This window comes from Coccinella septempunctata, chromosome X (genome assembly GCF_907165205.1).
Source record: "Coccinella septempunctata chromosome X, icCocSept1.1, whole genome shotgun sequence".
In the NCBI taxonomy this organism is placed as follows: Eukaryota; Metazoa; Arthropoda; class Insecta; order Coleoptera; family Coccinellidae; genus Coccinella; species Coccinella septempunctata.
The window spans coordinates 10,891,619-10,910,889 of record NC_058198.1 but is presented as its reverse complement, the minus strand read 5'-3'; the positions used below and the strand labels follow the sequence as shown (position 1 = coordinate 10,910,889).

The 19,271-nt window shown below is 32.7% G+C and overlaps 1 protein-coding gene across 5 annotated transcripts in view; it reads right to left on the bottom strand.

The window, feature by feature from the left end:
- Window positions 1-19,271, bottom strand: part of LOC123321617 (nuclear protein MDM1) — a 42,214-nt gene that overhangs the window by 19,767 nt on the left and 3,176 nt on the right. For 3 of the 5 annotated variants that reach the window (XM_044909308.1, XM_044909310.1, XM_044909312.1), the window contains exons 1-3: window positions 17,570-17,807; window positions 6,808-6,910; window positions 3,642-3,704 (exon numbers count right to left, since the gene is read on the bottom strand). In XM_044909308.1, coding sequence (XP_044765243.1) covers window positions 3,642-3,704; window positions 6,808-6,910; window positions 17,570-17,626 — 223 coding nt within the window. In that variant the 5' untranslated portion in view covers window positions 17,627-17,807. Of the gene's footprint in view, window positions 1-3,052; window positions 3,153-3,641; window positions 3,705-6,807; window positions 6,911-17,569; window positions 17,808-19,271 lie in introns of those variants that run through there. The other 2 variants (XM_044909309.1, XM_044909311.1) reach the window with 2 other exon arrangements.

Here is a 19,271-nt window from a genome sequence, read left to right as displayed (position 1 = left end):
TGAGCGTGAAGATTTATATTACGGCATAAGGAAAACAAAATAAAATATAAAGTTGCTGAATATTACTGCTTAGTTTTGTGTTATCTCTTCACTCTGTATATTGATGATTGTGAGGCATATCATGAAACTTCTTGTGTTATCCTACTCCGCTGTATGAATTTGGTTTTAGTTGAAAATAATCATCTCCTCCTTTAGTTTTTTTGTATTTCTCACACAGACTTTTATATACATAGATCAAGAGCCAGCGTCTGCCAGACGTGTGAATTCAGTTCTCAAGAGAAACAAAAGTTTGATCCCTTAATTTTAGTAAGATAAAAATAGGACTTCAAGCATTGAGTATCCAACCAATTCAAGGGGTCAGTACTCAATGTTGTTTAATTCCCATAGAGGGAGTTAATAGTCAATGCTTCATAAGAGATTTGCAAATTTCTCCATGAATATACCCTGAATATCCATATAAATAGAAATATTCAAAGTCATATTTGAATAAATAAATGTTTTCTATGTGGCAGCACTTTCAACGATTTTAATGAATTTTTCAATAGTTTTTTTGTTACTTGGTCGGATTTAAGTTTTTATTTTTTAATTCTTCTTTTTCATGATCTGAAGCTTCGTAGAAAATTGTGTAGAATACTTGTATTCTACTTCATTTTAAATTATCTCAAGAAATTTGAACTAGAAACTGTAAATGACGAGAAAATAAATAGGGGTAAGCCATATTATTATTTATTAGGTGCCTACTGCAGGTTGAAAGCTCAGATTTCATGAATATGCACGCGAACTGTGTTTTGTATGAGTCAAATGAGGAAGGGTTCAGGTTACTGAAGTCATATTTTCATCTCACTTCTTTAACACGTGTGTGTACACCCCTATCCTATATGCTCTTTTTTCAGACACAACTTTGTTATGATACTACCAAAAATCATAGTTTTGTCAAAAATCCCGTATCTTAAATACAAACAATGGCTTTTCATCAGAATCTCTAGTTGTTTCTTTATTTCGTAAACACTAAGCCATATCATCATCCCATCAGATTTCAATTTGCAAATACGAGAAAGTGATTGTTCTCAGTGGAGCAGAAATTGAGATTCTAAGCATCCTAATGTGTCTGGCTGTGGACTTTTTTTCTAGATTTGGTGAGCATTTTGTATTCCTGAACTAATTCTCAACTGTACGAAATACGTTGTGCTCTGAACTGGTTCCAAACAACTGTATCGAAGCGCACAGATGATTTTTCAAACCTTGATGAGCCATTTTCGATCATTTATTCTGTTCTTGCTTTACAATGTAGTAAAATTCCTGTTTCTCAAGATAATGTAACAATTACAGATCTGGCTGTCGCTAGCTCCCATTGAAAAAAAAAATGTTTCACGACTTTTCTGGTTTTTCTGAATAGGAGCTTCAGCGATTTCGAATTATTCACACCACCTCTCTTTGATTCGAAAATGAACGAAGTTGACTTCTTTCTGAGCCTTTTCGAGCAGAGAATTCTTGTTTTCAATTTCCAAATAGTTTGATACAAATTCAACATTTATAGAATGCGAAATCTATTACACGCTAGAAGTCACTTGGTGAGTCTTATGTGAAAGGCATAGCTCTGTCGTTTTTTTTCCCAAAATTCACTTGATATCCAAAATTTAGAATTGAGATTATTTTTTATCGCATCTCATCCAATTTTAGAAAATGATTCTCAATTCTGGAAGCGAGATGGCTTATGGCCGGTGCATAGTCTCAAATTTCATTTCAAATCCATCAGAGTGAAATAAAAGTTACAATGAACTTCTCTCACTACCTCCCCTTAAACCTTCATTCATAGGTTAATGTAAAGCTCAGTAAAATATGTTCTTTCTTAGCAGCTGGCTTTACTATTTTTCCAATGATTCATTTCATTATACTTCTAATTTTTCTGTATCACACGAGACAGCGATGGGCAGACTATACAGGGTGAGTCTTTGACTTGTACAAATATATTGACAGTAGATTCTTGAGGTCAGAAGAAACGCTTTTTTCCTTCACCGTTTTTCCCGAATAGGCTCGGTTTAAGAGATACAGGCTGTTGAAAAACCATGGAAAAATGTTTTTTTCAGTTCTATCTCACAAACGGTTTTATCGAATGGAATAAGTTTCGGAATATAGTTTTTCATTTATTTGATAAACCTTTTTCAAACACAAGAAACCACCCACGTCTTTCAGTTTTCTCATTATGACCATTACGTACTATAAAAAAAACAACAAATTCAAAGAACCCAATGAATCTAATGAATATTTGAGCATTTTCTAAAATAAACGTATTCTTCATATTTTCACGTATAATGCGCCAACTTCTAGTAATTTGATGTTCAAAAATTAAAAAGTACCTGTGAAATTTGAAAAATTGGATCCTTTGGATGAATATAACTCTATTTAAAAGATTCACATATGTGTAGTGTCACAGATTAGGCTAGTTATTCTGAAGGTAACTTTTTTTTTCCAGGGATGACACAGCTCATTATGAAAAATTATTATGGCTATATCTTTTTATCAGAGCCGAATCGAAAAAAATGGTAAAGGAAAAATATGTTTGTTTTGACCTTAAGAATCTACTGCCGTAAAATATTTGTACGAGTCAAAAGCTCACCCTGTATAGTGATGTGTAATCTTCTCACTCAGTATTTCGAGGTGAGATCCAGTCACTTAAGTCGTAGCAGTTGTTTCATCAATTCCAAGTGTATACCACTCTGCATAGTTCTTCATTCTTGGTGTCTTCAGACTAAACTCAACTAAAGTCAATCGAACAAAATCATGCACAGTACGGCACTATTTTTCAGACTTAAAAATTTCACCCACTTCCACATTAAAAAACGACAGATCTCTGCCCATCACCTAATGCCCAAAATGAGGCAGTCAAAAAAGGCTAGCCGAATGAACAGACCTAGAAACCATTTAAGGTAATCACAAATCAGTAGAACGTTATTTATTCGATTCGGTTGTGGGATACAAAATCTGGATAAATTTGCATTCAAGCATTTTTGTTCTACATTTACCATAATACGATCCTGATTCTTGCTCCTACCTTCTTCAAGGGAATAATCATTCTAGTTGCCATACTGGTTCCACCCATCCTTCCAACCTTCAAAATAATACGACGAACAAATATTTCACACCTTTATCACCTTTCGAACTGAGTACATATTTCATGACCAATATATTCAGTAATAAACGTATATTTAGCACCAGTCTATTTCCTATATAATTTGGACAAACGACTACCGTTAGTATCCGTAAAAATTTGTTTGATTCTGTTGGATTTCGTACTTTTTCACATACCTTCAATTCGCATACTTTCTCAAATCTCTTGAGAAATGACGAAAACGATGTTGTTAGGCATTTCAATATTTTTTGAAACCCGAATGGCCTGCAAGAGGGTGTTGGGTCAGAAAATTGGTTGTTCGTTATGATTATTCCACGAAATACTTTTTCAATTGAGGATAACGTGGAAGAGGAACCTAGTTTTCGTTAAACATCCTTCGTAATGCTTCTTATTGAGTGAAAATATCATTTTTCATTACGAACTTGTAAGCATTATTGCGTCGACAAATTAATGCATATCAAGGAATAAGGTATATTCTGCAAATGCTAACAGATACTGGACTAACACTTACTATCGTTGTTGGTGTTTTCTTCACGTGGTTTCGACGTGTGGCAAACATCGTTCATAATATCACCTGAAAAGTATAAAAGTAACTGAAAAACCTTAGGATAGGCTAACAGAGATCAGCGATAAATCAATCTATCATAAAATTCATGCCAACTTTCAGGAAAAGCGGAATTTTAAATCAAAATATTAAATGTATCCACTTTGAATTGAGTGGTTTATGAAAGATTTAATGTGATTTGTTTTTAATAGACAGAAAAGTTTGCATTTTGAAAGCAGAGACGAACAAATTATTGCTTTATAAAAACGCTTCGATCTTTGATTCCAAGTGGAAAAATTATAAGATAAAGTTCAAATTCTTACCACTTCGACTATTTGTGTAACAACATAAAAAATAGAAATTACTTCAATTCTTTCTGACAATGAATCTATCTATCTTTACCTTAATTTGTAATACAAGAAACAAACAGTATCAATGTCTGGTCTATGACAGTAAACGATTGTCGTCGATACCATAGAACAATTTAGTGGATATTTGATTGATTTTGATTCACACGGCATGTTTAACGAAATTACCAATTATGTACAAAATTTAAATCAGGATGTCTCAAAAAAAAATGGATTGAATGAAAAAAATTGAATATGCGGAACTCAGAATAGTTCCAATAGTTTTCAGCGGAGCTTATAAGCTCTACCTACAAATATGAGGTTCTCTTCATTTATCTGTATATGCATTAGTTTTATCAGTTCATTTTCTTCAGACTTGTCCCAATTTTAATTCAAATTCAATTCACAAAGGTTGTTTTATGAATTTTGTTCATTATTACAAGCGAACCACACCGTACATTTTCTTCATATTTGGCAAACATGTTTCTTACACGAAGCTCAAATGAAACACATCCGGGTTAACAAAAATTGGGAAATGATTGTATCCTCGAAACAACACCCTGTATATCAAAATTTCTCAAATCAGTTTGCATATTTGAAAAGAGTACAAAAAACTAAAACGAAACGTGTGTTTTACATTTTTTCGCAAACATTTTCACTGGACAACTATTCGATTCAAAAGTGAAGTTTTTAAGAACTTTGTTACCCAAAATTGACCCTCAGTACCTAATTAATCAATAGAAATATTTAGTCCACAATCATTTTAAAACTACTAATTGATTATTTAATACCTTTGTTTCCCTTATTATAGTTACAAAATAACTCATTATTCATTTTGCTGGCACTTACTTGTAATTTGAAGAAAAAAAATTGATGTCCTGTATGTAGGTACATACTCTTTCCGAATGTTTCAATAAAATAATTGAGGAGATTTATGTCGGTTTCATTTTATTTTGAACAATTATGAAGGTATTTTATTAAAAAAAAACAATTAAACAGAACAAACATTTTTTGAAATAGAATAAAATCGATCTAATTTTCTTTCATTATTTAACTGAAACATTCGGAAACAATATTCAAGCAGTATCAATTTTGAATTATGTACATACATTAATTTCTTTTCTTGTAATTACAAGTATTAAGGACACATCTGCAAAATGAACAACGGGTTAGTTCGCAACTATAAAAAGTGATGTATTTAGTTATCAATTAGTAATTTTCAAAAATGATAATGAATTCAATATTTCTAATAACTCATTACTGAAAGTCCATTATAACTAATTTTCGGTATCAAAGATCTCACAAACTCCACTTTTTCAAGTTAAAAATTGGTGCAGTTAAATTGGTCTGCACCAAAATGTGAAGCATGAGATTCATTTAAGTTTTTGTGCTTCAAATATGCAAACGGGTTTTCAAAATTTCGATAAATTTCCAGGTTTGGAAACCTAGATATTTCTGGTTGTTATTCATTGATTTCATTCGAGCTGTGAATGAGAAACTTTTGTGCCAAATATACAGAGTGATTCTGTTGTTATGATCCCAGAAAGAAATGAACAGAATTCATAAAACAATTTTTATCTCAGTTACAAAGGCAGTCAGAGCCAATGAATGTGATATATCTAGAACCTCCTCGGTATTCTCTATTCGCATTTTGAGTATTTCCGTTTCCTAATAAAACACCCTGTACATAGGGCCCCAGAATGAATGGATAAGCCTGAAATACTCGATGGTATATTACACAAATTTCCGAAAGAGAAATACTTTACAAGGGAAAGATTCTTTTTGTATTTTTATTTATTAAGGGTGAGTCTCATACAAATATTTTAACAATATAAAACAAAAGATACACTTTTTCCTCCAACATTTAAAGATACTGTCTGTAGAAAAATCCTAAAAATGTTATTTTTAGTTCTCACAAACGGTTTCATCGAATGAAATGAATTTCGGACTAAACTTTTTCATTTATTTGATGAATCTTCTTCGAACACAAGATATTACCCGCGTTTTCCAGTTTTCTCATTATTACCATTACGTACCATAAATATACCAAAAATTCAAAGAACCCAACACTTGAAACTAAGTTGGACTAAGTTTTGTAAAATAAAAGTATTCCTCATATTTTCTCGTATAATGCGCCGTTTTCGAGTAATTCGATGTTCAAAAAATTTCTGTGAAATACGAAAAATTGGGTACTTTGATAGAAAGCAACACTTTTTAAGAGATCCACAAATGTTTAGTGTCACAGATTTAGCTAGTTGTTCTGAAGGTGATTTTGTGTGGCACAGCTCATCATGGAAACTTAAAATGGCTATTTCTTTTAATCAGGGCCGAATCGAAAAAAATGGTTAAGGAAAAGGCTTTTGTCCTCAAGAATCTACTGTTAAAATATCTGTACGAGTCAAAGACGAGTCATCCTGTTTATATAAATTAGAAAAAGGGAACTACCCCACAAGGGAAATATTTCTTTTGTATTTTAAATACCAAGCGATGTTTCGTTCATATCTGGAACAGTCTGTATAAATCGTGTAGCAATTTTCTTTTCTTGCATATTTTCTTGTATATACGCCGAAATGTTTTGTATTATTCATTAGAATTTTTGACCGACTGAGTTTATTCCAGTTAATTTAGCTTTGAAGGAGTAACAATATTTTCACGAAACCTATTTCCTTGACTCTCCCGGGCTTATAATTTCTTTGTCTTTGTTTCGAATCTTCTAGACGTAGTGATTTAGAAGGAAATGAACACGAAGGAATTCTTTAACGTCATAAATCTTACAGATAACTTACTTGAAGGTGGAACGGCATTGGTTTGTGGTGCCTTTCTCACAACTTCCTGCCTAGGTCCTGTATACTCGTGCCAGCGGTAAGTACTCCTATATTCGGAGTGCAACTGAAAAGATAAATTCTTTTGTCATTAACTGGCATCCATTTCCTCGAAATTCGCAAAGTAGATAAGGAATATATAGCGAAAGCGTCCATATATATCATTTTCTATAACTCAAGCAATATTCTTTTCGGAATTCGTCGTGTACATAAAATGTTTGGGGACAGAAATATTTCGAAGAGCAAACATTAAGTACGATTTATATGACAGTATGGCCTTTGAAATTCGAAATGTGATGTAGAAACCTTCGCACGTATATGAGTTTAGTGGCATAGGAGTCACTTTGATATGCGGTATACCATACGAATTTAAAAGAATTCAGCAGGCACATACATAATTCAATATACAGGATATATGGGAATAAATTGGGGTATAATTTCAGAACCTCAAATAAGACGAAAGTTCCCATGGATGCATGTCCGGAAACGCTTCGTTCAAAGAGTAACTTGCTTCAAAGATGACTACTTGATTATAGATTTATTCAATTTTATCAAAAAGGGACAGAGGGAATTTTGCCGTTGATTTTGAAATAGGCACCTAAAACTCCATAGCATCCAAGTTTCCGAATCAAATCTTATTTTCATTGCCCATTTTTCAATGATAATATTCAAAGCCTGAATGAAAATTTACTGTGTTAAATAGAAAAGTGGTCTGCAGTCTGCACTTATGGGGGATGAGTAAAAAATTGAGTTCGAGGTGCATCTTCATTTGGAAAATACCACTGCAAAATTTTATTTGTTTATCTCTGTCCCACTTTGAACAAATTGGGTAAATCCATAATCAAGTCTTTGAAGCAACTTAACTCTTCACCTGGGCGTTTCCGGGCATGTTTCCATAGGAAATTCTCGTCTTATTTCGAGGTTTTAAACCTCCTGGGATTCTGGGACCATCCTGTATAAATTGTATTATCGAAATTTTTTTAAATTCATAACTAACTAGAAGGATCCTCGTATCGTTCATTAGATGGAGAGATGACAGGAGTATCAACAATATAAATTGATTTTGACCGACATTTAAATTATATGATTGAAATCTATTGTAGTTCCAAACTTTCTTCAAGAAGATCTTTCTGAGTAGATCCTAATACGACCCTGAATCATTTTTCAACTAAATTTTCGAAAAGCAATGGAAAAAACTTATCTCGTGATGACTGACTCAGTAACTTAAATGATTTCACTAAATGGCTCATTTCGATATCAACTGACAAAAAAATACTCAGGACCAAGTGTAAAAAAGACGATATACTGATATCGTGATTTTGAACTGTCAAAATCCCACCAATAAAATTTTACAATCACAATCTTCTTCTTGTTCGATCCCTCCAAGAATAGTCGTAAAAATGGGAAATAGGGTAACAATAATAGCACTTTGTCATCATAAGCATAGTTTCAGTAAACTGTCGCAATTTTCTACCCCAAACCTCACGATACAAGTGAGCTGATCTGATGCAACTAACCGAATATACTCGGATGACCTTAACCATTCATTTTCCAGCCATATTCTTACTTTTTTCCCATACTTGAAATTTAATGAAATTTTGTCGAAATTCTCAATTTTTGGTGAAATGACTTATTTTGATTATGTCTTCCTTTTGTCGAAAAAAGCCTCACCTTTAAAAACTCGCTATATGCAGTTTCCCAGAATATTAAAGTTTTCCTTATAATAGGTATACTGCATTGTCATCCGATTTGAACGAAGAAATTTGAGCTCAATATACTAGCCACTGGAGAACCAGGAAGAATGGTTTGCAAATTTTGAACATATAGTATATATACACAATATACAGATTGAGTTCAATAAGAGCTTGAGACAATAAAAAGTCTGCATGAATATTTCTAAAATATATGCTATCAGCTTTTTCGTATTGTGAGTAAATCAGAAGGCATCATTTCTATGTAGGCACCCTAAAAATTTTCGATTCTCTATGTGGAAGATTTGTACAAAATATGGAGAATAAATTATGTAAACGTGAAATAATAGATGATGGAAAAGTCATTGTAGAATTTAAGGGCTATGTTCATAATTTCCACTCTGTCTAGGTTTGAATCAGAAGAAAGTCGGAGATTTAAAGTTGATTAAAGTTCATCATCTTCAAATATGAATAGGTCCTACAGGTCTCCTAGTGCAACAGATTGTGCACTCTTGTTGCTAATGGACTTTGAAGTTATTTTTTGCTTCTTCCTTGGATGGAAGAGATGGAAGCTCCATCTCCAGCTTGCTGGAATGATCTATTAATTAGAGATGCTGTGAAAAGGGGATTTCGTCGTGAGGTTAAACGTATCAGCTGATCTTGTGCGACGGTTGTAGCTCTTGGTCTTCCACTCCCATGAGTGTATGCAGCACTTTCATTAGTATGATTGTGATTCCACGTTCTACTAACTACACCTTACGAACCCTGGAGACGGTTAGCAATTTCTTGTTGAGTTAAACCTTAGTTTCTTATAATTTTTTTAACTAATAGATTAGTTAGTAGTTAAGTATCATGAAGACCATATTTTGTGTTTATGTGTAATAGACAAACATATGCCTCTGCACATGTGGTTTTTACAGGCAATACTATGAAGACTTGATTCAAGTGCAAATAGTAAGTTTGCCTCGAATATTCACATATTGAGCAGTGAAAATGAGATTGCTGTGTTTACTCGTAGAGTTTTTGTATTTTCTGTTTGTTCAGTCTGTGTTTCGATCTCGTTTTCCTCAGTTGTAACTTTTCCTAGTATTACACCTACTTGGAATGGTCGTTTTCAAAAGAAAATTCTTATGTCTTCATTATCTCTTCAAGTGCTAACTTAGATGGTTTTGGTGATTGGATTCGAGATGAAGGTACTGCTCTTTTGTCGTTTTCTTTCTATATTCCATGGTTCGAGAAATTGATCTAACGGACATCATCCTCATTTTGAATGGACTCATCATTTCAACACCAAACTGGGGTGAAAACGTTCATGAAAGAGCTTCTGAATTGGCTCTAATAGAGAATATGAAAATCAAGATATAAAATGAGGACAAGAAATAGTTGGGTAAGCTAGCACAATTCTCAATATCCATTACAGACGGATTTTTTCAAAATGAAAGCTGCTAAAATTATATACGCAATTTATATTTTATGTTCGTTTGCAAAAGTTTTTTTAATAGTCATGATAAACCAGAATGTGATATATTGCAGTGGTATTTTATATCCATCTTGATATTCCGAATACGTCTTCAATTAAATGAATAATGTAGCAGGTATTTGGTGATTCAAGAACTGTCCGGAATATATTGGTTCCTCACAATTTTGCGGTTTGAAGACCGTAAATTCCTGTTGTACTTTCATGCGTGACATTGACGAATGAAACGTTATTATAGAATAAGAACTCTTTTGAACTGAAGAGATTTTACAACTAACGGTCATGTCGATTTGTTGAAGTTATACATAATGGATACAGAATACCTCGAAAAATGTATCTCATCATACGTATACATTAAAATGAATTAATCAATCATTAATTCAGGAAATTTACCATATACAAAGTGATTTTTTCAATACGAAATAAAAATCTTTTTATATTATGAAAAAACTCTTTCAACTTTTCATGGGTATTTTTTCATTTACTCTTTCGCGAAAACATGAATGGAAAAAAAACACTTCTTATCTTTGATTTCTGATTAAAATAATCCATCTTTAATCCTGCTTGAATATTCGTAGAAAAATACGTTCAAATCTGTTCTATAAACTCAATTTTCTCAATATGAATTCCCACGGTTTAGTTTCAAATTTCAATAAGTCGTTTTATTTGGGCATTTTACATTAAACGGAACCTATAGCGCGCAAAATCGAGTGGTGTTTGACCTTTCTACCTTATTATGACGAATTTTACGACGCCAGCTATTAGTCTGATACACATATCAATAGTTTCACGAAAAATATTGATTGTGACCCGTTCCTACATTATGATTTTACATGGCGTGAATAATTCGAGGAGAATGATGCTTTATTGGAAATATTCTTTTAGTTGCGAGGGAAATGCTGCGGGTTCAATATCTACGTAATATAACAATCGTGAAAAAAATCATTTCAAATTTTCTACGTCTCTTATTCATATCAATTTCAAGAAATCGATATAGCTCAGACTGTCCACTGAGAAGGAGCCACACTGATTGTTTTTATGAAAATTCCAGAGAGTTATTATTGCAGAAGATCTATCCATTCGAAGGTTACATATACAGTGTGTCCAAGAAGGAATGTTCAAGCTTTAAATATCTCATAGTTGAATTATTGGGTACTCCGAATAGAATAGAAGAAAGATTTCCTTTGCAGAATTGTCGTTTTCCGTCAACGATTTCTGCCACACAACGTTTATGTATGCCATGTTTAAAAATAAATCAAATCTTCGTATAATATTCTTTATGGAATATAACAATAGATATTGAACAGGCATCGGTGTGTATTCCATAAGGATTATTATACTACATTTGATAACCGTGGTATAAAAAATGCAAGGTAGGTATTGTTCCAGAAATCTTCATTTTGAGCAAAATAACATTTCTACAAGGACAAAATATTTTGGTATTTTGTTCAGAATGCCCAATAGCCCTTCTATGGGGTGCTCAGCTGAACTTATCTGTCCAATCTAGGACACTCTGTATGATGACATGAATACTGACATGTAGTAATCTCTTGATAAAAATTCTACACACACCATGAAATCATCAAATTATACAATGTTACAATAGAGAATAGTATTTTCATTCTCTTCTGCTCCTATATAATAAATAAGACCAAACTAGCAATAACAGTTTTTGAAAAAAGTGTTAGGAAATCAACTATAGGGAAGACTGAGAACGACTGAAAAATCGTACATAGCATCGGGATTAGCGATGATGGAAATATATTGAATAGAAGACCATTCATCTGTCCACAAATTGACAATGTTGATTCCAGTGAATTGCATTTTATGTGTTATATCACACAAAATTTTATAATTTTTTTATTTGTTTGAACCGTCGCCATATCAGGATCAGTTGAGACACATGAAAATGATAGTAAATTAAATAAATGAGAATTGGAATTGGAATATTGGTTTTTGGCTTGAGGACTGTGCAAATCAAAGAAATCCTCAAGCCACAAACCAATATTCACGATACGAAGAAGACATTGTGGCATAAATGAGAATGTTTCATATAATGTCATAAACCATATTCAAGGTAACAAAATATTCGGAATCAAACTCCAAAATATTATTTATATAAACACGATCCATTTGGATGCATAGATATGACAAAACAAAACAACAGATTTTCTGAATATGCTAACATAAGGCAGAGTAGCCTTCTTCTGATGATGATAATTTTTTGCCTGTTAACTTTTCTTTTAGCCTTTTCTTCATCATATACCTATCTTCTTAACTTGCTTAGCTTTGGTTCGTTTCAGTCCTAATTAGCTGAGCCATTCCTCAAACTTTCATTGATAACCTCATTGACAAAATGCCGAATAGAACAAAATGAGAGTTTTTAAGTCTGCAGACTCCACTACGTACTATCTTTATTTTGTTCATTTCTATCTATGTAGATACCTAGCTTAATACGTCAGTATTCATATACATATCTGTTTTTCTCTTTATACATACAGGGCAAGCCTTTGACTCGTGAAAATATTTTAACAGTAGATTTTCGAGGCCAAAAGTAACACTTTTTTCCTTTACCATTTTTTCCGAATCGGCTCGGTTTAAAAGATACAGGCTGTTTCAAAACCATAAAAAATTTTATATTCAGTTGTATCTCACAAACGGTTTTACCGATTGAAATGAATTTTGGAATATAGATTTTTATTTATTTAATTAATCTTTTTCGTACACAAGATATCACCCACGTCTTCCAGTTTTCTCGTTATGACCATTACGAACCATAAAAATACCAAAAATTCAAAGAACCCATTTCTTTAAACTTTGTTGGAGGCTATCTAATAAATATTTGAACATTTTGTAAAATAAAATTATTCTTCATATTTTCTCGTATAATACGCCGCTTTCGAATAATTTGTTCAAAAATTCAAAAGTATCTGTGAAATTTGAAAAATTGGGTACTTTGGCTGAATACGACTCTTTTTAAAAGATCCACAGATGTGTGGTGTCACAGATTATTATTTTGTTTTTCTAGGAGTGGCACAGCACATTATGAAAACTTAAAATGGTTATATATTTTATCAGGGCCGAATCGAAAAAAAATGGTATGGGAAAAGAGGTTTTCTTTTGAAATATTTGTACGAGTCAAGCACTCTATTTTTTTAAATGTACGCAACTTATCCACATCATTTTTTGAGCAGTGTATATTGCTCTAATTCTAATATTACCCAGTTTAATACATTTCACCCCATGAGTTCCGTTTGATTGGTCCCTAAGTGATGAATATTCAAATGCTGTATTCACAATACGCAGTTCATTTTACAAGCCTAGAACAGAATACAGCAGAGAATAATAATTATTTCAGTTGTTCTCTACCTAGAGTGTCCCATGGCATGTTCGTGTTTGAGAAAAACTATGGTCAACAATTTTTTCCCTTCAATTTCGAAATAGTCCTTTAAAAATTTGCAGCTTTTTTATTGAATTGTCTGTTCGTTGATAGCTAGCGATGGAAAGCTTGAACAATTATCTCGCCCAAAAATACTACGCCCTCCCCTCATGTGAATTCAACAACAAACAATCTTATTTAGATTAATACATGAAAGCTGGAATAAGTAGTCAAGCGAAGAATCGACCAGAAAAATGTTATTGGGCAGGTAACAAGAAATCCATCATGAAAATTCAAAAGCCATTAAATGTTGCGAGGGCTTATCCATTCAGTTGTTCATCCTTCTAAAAACCAGATTGCCAGTCGTCAGCATCAGCAGTATAAAAACCTATTGGTCTGCATTCGTTATTACCTCACGCTATTTTCGTCATCGGTTTTTGTAACGAGATTTGGTTCAATGAATTCGTACTGGATTATCGCTCACTTGGCGATGTTTTTCACTCAGCACTTTCCTACAGATTACAGAGATGATTATATACAGCGTCGAGGACATTACAGTCTGGGGTATCATCAATATGAGTATGGTTCACCGCCTTAAGAATAATTGGATGCAAGTACAAGGTGATTCTGGAAACCTACCATGATTTCGAACCCATCGAATAAACCGTAAAATAAAATAAAAAATTACGCACAGTGTATTATATTGAACAGAGAACAGAGGCTTTCTATTATGAAAAATATATTTCAATTCCCGAGAGAGACATTATTTCATCAATTTCCATCTATGGACAACAAAGCCAAAGCTTGAAATTTCAATAGAAACGAAATTTCGAAGAAATCTGTTCATTCATTTTCGAAATTTTCAACTTTGATACCTACTTATGGTGAGTTTACGTAGTTACTATGAATCGAACCAAACCAATTCTCAAAAGGAGAGCACGGAAATGTAATGTGCCAATAAAATTGTTTCTTTCTTTATTTTTATGGACAGCAAAACCAAAGCTTGAAATTTCAAAAGAAAGGAAAGGGAAAATTTCGAAATCTGTTCATTAGTTTTTGGAATTTTCAACTTTGATACCTACTTATGGTGGGTTCACGTAGAGTTCCCAAGAATGGAACAAATCTAATTGTCAGATGGAGATCACGTGAATGTTATCTGCCAAATTGTTTCTTAGAACAAGCAATTTGGAATTGGTCAATAGAATGACAATAACAACCTGTACTTCTTTGTAGTTGATCGCAATTGGATCCAATTTTGAATGCCTTAAAACATAAACAATAATTATCATTTGACTTTATTGATTGTTATAATTTTTGCATTTTTTCCCTCTCCAATCAAAAACTTCTGAATTCTTTATTGGTCTTATTCATTTGTGGGTTATTGTGGAAATCATCGGGCATTTTGGATTATTCTTTCCAATATTCATGTCCAGAGTTTTTTGTATTAAAAAAGAAAACTACTTTTAACAGATTAGGTTATGAAAAAATTTGGATGATCTGTCTCACAATCTTCTTCTACTTGACTTTCAGCTGTATAGGAATGATAATAATTAAAACCAAAAGCAAAATCTTTTCTGTTCGAACAATTTCCTCTAATAATTTTCTTTCAACCTTAAACAAGAATATATTCCTTAAACAGAGTGAGTTTTTGACTCGTACAAATATTTCAACAGTGTATTACTGAGATTAACAAAAACAATTTTCTCCTATACTTCTTTTTCCGATTCGGCCCTGATAAAAGATATAGCCATTTTAAGTTTTCATACTGAGCTGTGCCACCCCTGGAAAAACAAGATTATCTGTGGATTTTTTAAAAATAGTTGCATTTGGTTAAAGTGCCGAATTTTTCGATTTTCCCAGATATTTTTTATTCTTGCACATCTTGAAAAATAACTCAAAAACGGCGCATTATAGGAGAAAATAGGAAGAATACCCTTATTTCACAAAACGTTCAAATATTCATTAGATAGCGTCCAACTTGAGTTGAGTTGAGTTCTTTGAATTTTTGGTATTTTTATGGTACGTAATGGTACTAATGAGAAAACTGGAAGACGTGGGTGATATCTTGTGTTCGAAAAGAATTCATCAAATTAAAATTAAAAAAAATTATATTCCGAAATTCATTTCATTCGATAAAACCGTTTGTGAGATAGAACTTAAAATAATTTTTTTATGGTATTTCACCAGCCTGTATCTTTTAAACCTAGCCGATTCGGAAGAAATCGTATAGGAAAAGAGTGTTTCTTTTGACCTCAAGAATCTACTCTACTGTTAAGGTATTTGTACGATTCACAAACTCAGCCTGTATATAGATTTTAATGATTTCAGGTTAAATCAAATGCTTGAATAATAATCATTAAACTCATCGAAACCACCTATTTCATTTCGTTTATTTTTGAAGATGCTTTGACAAATTTGTTGGTAATTTAATTAGGAAAATTTGAAGATATTTCATCGGTCCACATTTTGGTTTTAAATTTTGTTCTGCCAATTGATAATCAGAAATTCGAGAGGGGAAAGTTTTTTTTTCACATTCAGGTCGAAAAATTTTTACAATATACAGAGTGAGTTTTTGACGTGTGCATATATTCTATCTATAGGTTTTTTAGGTCAAAAGAAATGCTTTATCAAAACCAGTTTTTCCGCTTTTTTTTAAATGAAAATATAAAGCCATTTTAAGTTCAAATAATAAGCTATGCCACCCCTGAAAATCTGACACGGCATTTTCCAACGATTATATAAACCATTTCAAATTTATAAATAGGCTACTTTTCAAAAAAATCATTAACTAATTTTTTCAATTCCATTTGGTGAACAAAATACATGGTATTTATAATACAATGAATGAATAAATGAGTTACCGCAATTTCGTTTGCGATGAATCTTGAATATTCTTGTCTTGTTTTCTATTTCATTTTCGAAAATCATAACGAATTCAGATTGCAACCAACTATATAAGGTCTGATGCTCATCTCCTATATGTTATCATTTATTACTGTTGTTTATTTAATTTCGTACAAGATGTACCGGATACAAACATAACCCATTGAACCTTTCATTTTTATAGAAATAAATGATATTTTCTCTGAACGTTCAAACGTTGCCAAGTTATCAAAAACACAACACCAAAGGATCACCCTGTATATATAGATTATTTAAAGAATCAGTAATCTGTAAATGCCAATTGTATGTTAACTGTCTCTCTATATGTTTCAATTTTCATCAAGAAGGAGATTTTAAAAATAACGATGTACTATTCAAATATTGTTGGGCTTCAAAGAACTTCAAGAGGTTAAAATACTAGAAATCAATTTGAATTCAAATGATGTTTTAATATGTGCCCTATTTTTTTATTTCTCTAATAATCGAATCTTCATGAAGATGATGTTTATATCTTGAAAGATGTTGATCATTTGAAATAACCTCCAGAACAAGTTGCTCTAAAAATCTGAATAAAATTCATATAGTAGCTATAAAATATTCATCATCAATTAAATGAGTTTAATTATCTTTACATAGCCCATAAAGCTGAAAGCTTTTTCGAATTTTTTCCTGTAACAACACCTACATCGCAGTGGATCAAATGGGTGTACCATTAATTAAGTTCGCACTTCTGGGAGAAAATATTCGAAGAATCAAATGGCTCAAATCAATTCGAGAAAACATTCGTTCTCGTTTCACCACCGAAATTCGAAAACCAAGAAACAAATCCATGTTCCAACTGTGAGTAATGAAAACTGCAGAAGGGTCGTTTATTGATTTGCCAAAACTGCAATCCGACAAAACATTCTGCATCGGCCGGTTTTATCGAGTTTATGCAATTTTCGGGGGGTGTTGGTCCGTGTTATATCGCAGGTCGTTAATATAGACATTATTCCTATTATTAAAACGGGTTATGAAGTGCGGGGGAGGTTTCGAGCTCAAGAATTACATTTTTGAACTAATTAAAATGATGGGGGTTACAAGTTTTGAACAATTTCTTAGCTGTTGCCTTCTAAAATCAAATGGAAATTTTTACCTGTCTGATAAATTGGTTACAATGGATATACGAGTCTACCAGCTGATATCCGGCATATCCATCTCAAAACTCCCACTCAAGAAACAGTTGGAATGTGGTTTCCACTTTGATTCATTCATTTAGTGCGTGAAAAATGGAAAAGAATTGAGGAAAATGTTTACCTTATCTACTGGCATCGAGGGGCAGGCTCTGCAAAGATTCCAAAATGAACCGATCATGAGGTCTAGTGATTGCACACTTGAGAAGGCTCAGAAAAGTGGCTTGAGAGCCATAAACTGACTAAAAAAATTCAAGCAGTTTGCACGTAAGAAGATTCTGATAGAGACTCGTTGAAGGTGATTTGAATTATGATTAAAAGGCTGAGGTTCGTCATGCACCACTCCAAGCCTTATATGTAGCATCTATTGCTTACAAGTACATCAGTGCGCACCCCCGATCAATAGTAGCGCGCTTGCCCTTTTCTTATGCGCCGAAAGTTTTTTCACCCTTAAACTCTTAACCTTACCCAAAGGTACAATGAAACCGATTCCATCGTATCGTTATACTACTTCCTGAATTTGATCAAGAATTGGAACATAATGATGTTTTAGGCTATTTCACAACAGGGAGAATGATATCCTTTGCGACGCAAATATAACGCATAGAGGGGGCCATTTTAAGGGAACCTTTCCAGTAATACTAGAAGTTCACAGGTTTGAGCTCTGAATATTCGATCTACTGGATTTCTCTTTAACATTATGTATCATTGAACTCTGTTTTTTGGAGAGGCTGCAGAGCTTAGAAAATGGGTTGAAGATTTTGGGGATGAATTATGCCTTCGACTGCAGTTTTGAAGTGACCTCAAAAATTTTTTTGGATTTTTATTTTAAATTGATGCGGTTCATTTAGTACTTACATATGTTGTCTATTTGGAAAACTCGTATACAGGGTGTAAAATCAAAGGGTGATTCCTGGTCTAGACATAGTGTGGGTCTTTCATATAAATTTGTGTTCTCAGCTGCCCCTAATTATATACATTTTTTTTATCAGAAACCAAAAAACTGACGGAAATAACATTGAGAAGACATTCTATGAGAACGAGAAGGCAATAAAAAAGAAATTCAAAGATAATTCCAGCCTATATGCGACTCACATTAAGCACCCGTTGATAAATTTTTTTTTCAAAAACTGTTACTTTTAGCAGGATAATACAAGAGACCTTATCTGTTTACAATTAATGAAAAATAAATCTTCTGATCATATAAATAAGTGAAAAAGTTTCTGGAGAAACAAATTTCTCGTGAAACAAATTTTAGTAGAGGCTCTTTCTACTTTTTTCCCTTTGAGGGAAAACCATCAAATTTTTTTAAATTTCTCTCTTTCTCCCATAAAATATCTGCTCATTTTCATTTCTGCAACCTATTCTCATTAGGTGATTCCTGAAGCAGTTATGCCCTGCAAGGAATCCAATGAGGAGTTGTAGCATATTCTTTCTTTAAGATCCAGATACCTACTTCTTAGATCCCGCAATATTAAAGTTTCGAAGAAACTTTTTATTTCCTAGTGTCCAGGAACCCAAACTGAGCAGACGTTGTTATTCTTGCTTATTTCTCTCAGTATCATTCTTCCCTCCCACACCATCTTAGAATCGATGATATGAGAGAGCTAAGTGCTTTAATCGCAGCCTGACAGTCAGATTGTATGGCTATATCACATTTCTGATAGTATATATATTTCTAGAAGAAATATTAATATTGCATATTTTGTTTTTCTAGATACCACACGAGAGTTTCAAAGGTGTGACGTGTAAAAATATAATTTATATGCTTATATATAGTCAGCGATTTCCACTAATTGAGGGGATGAATTAATAAATCAATTGTT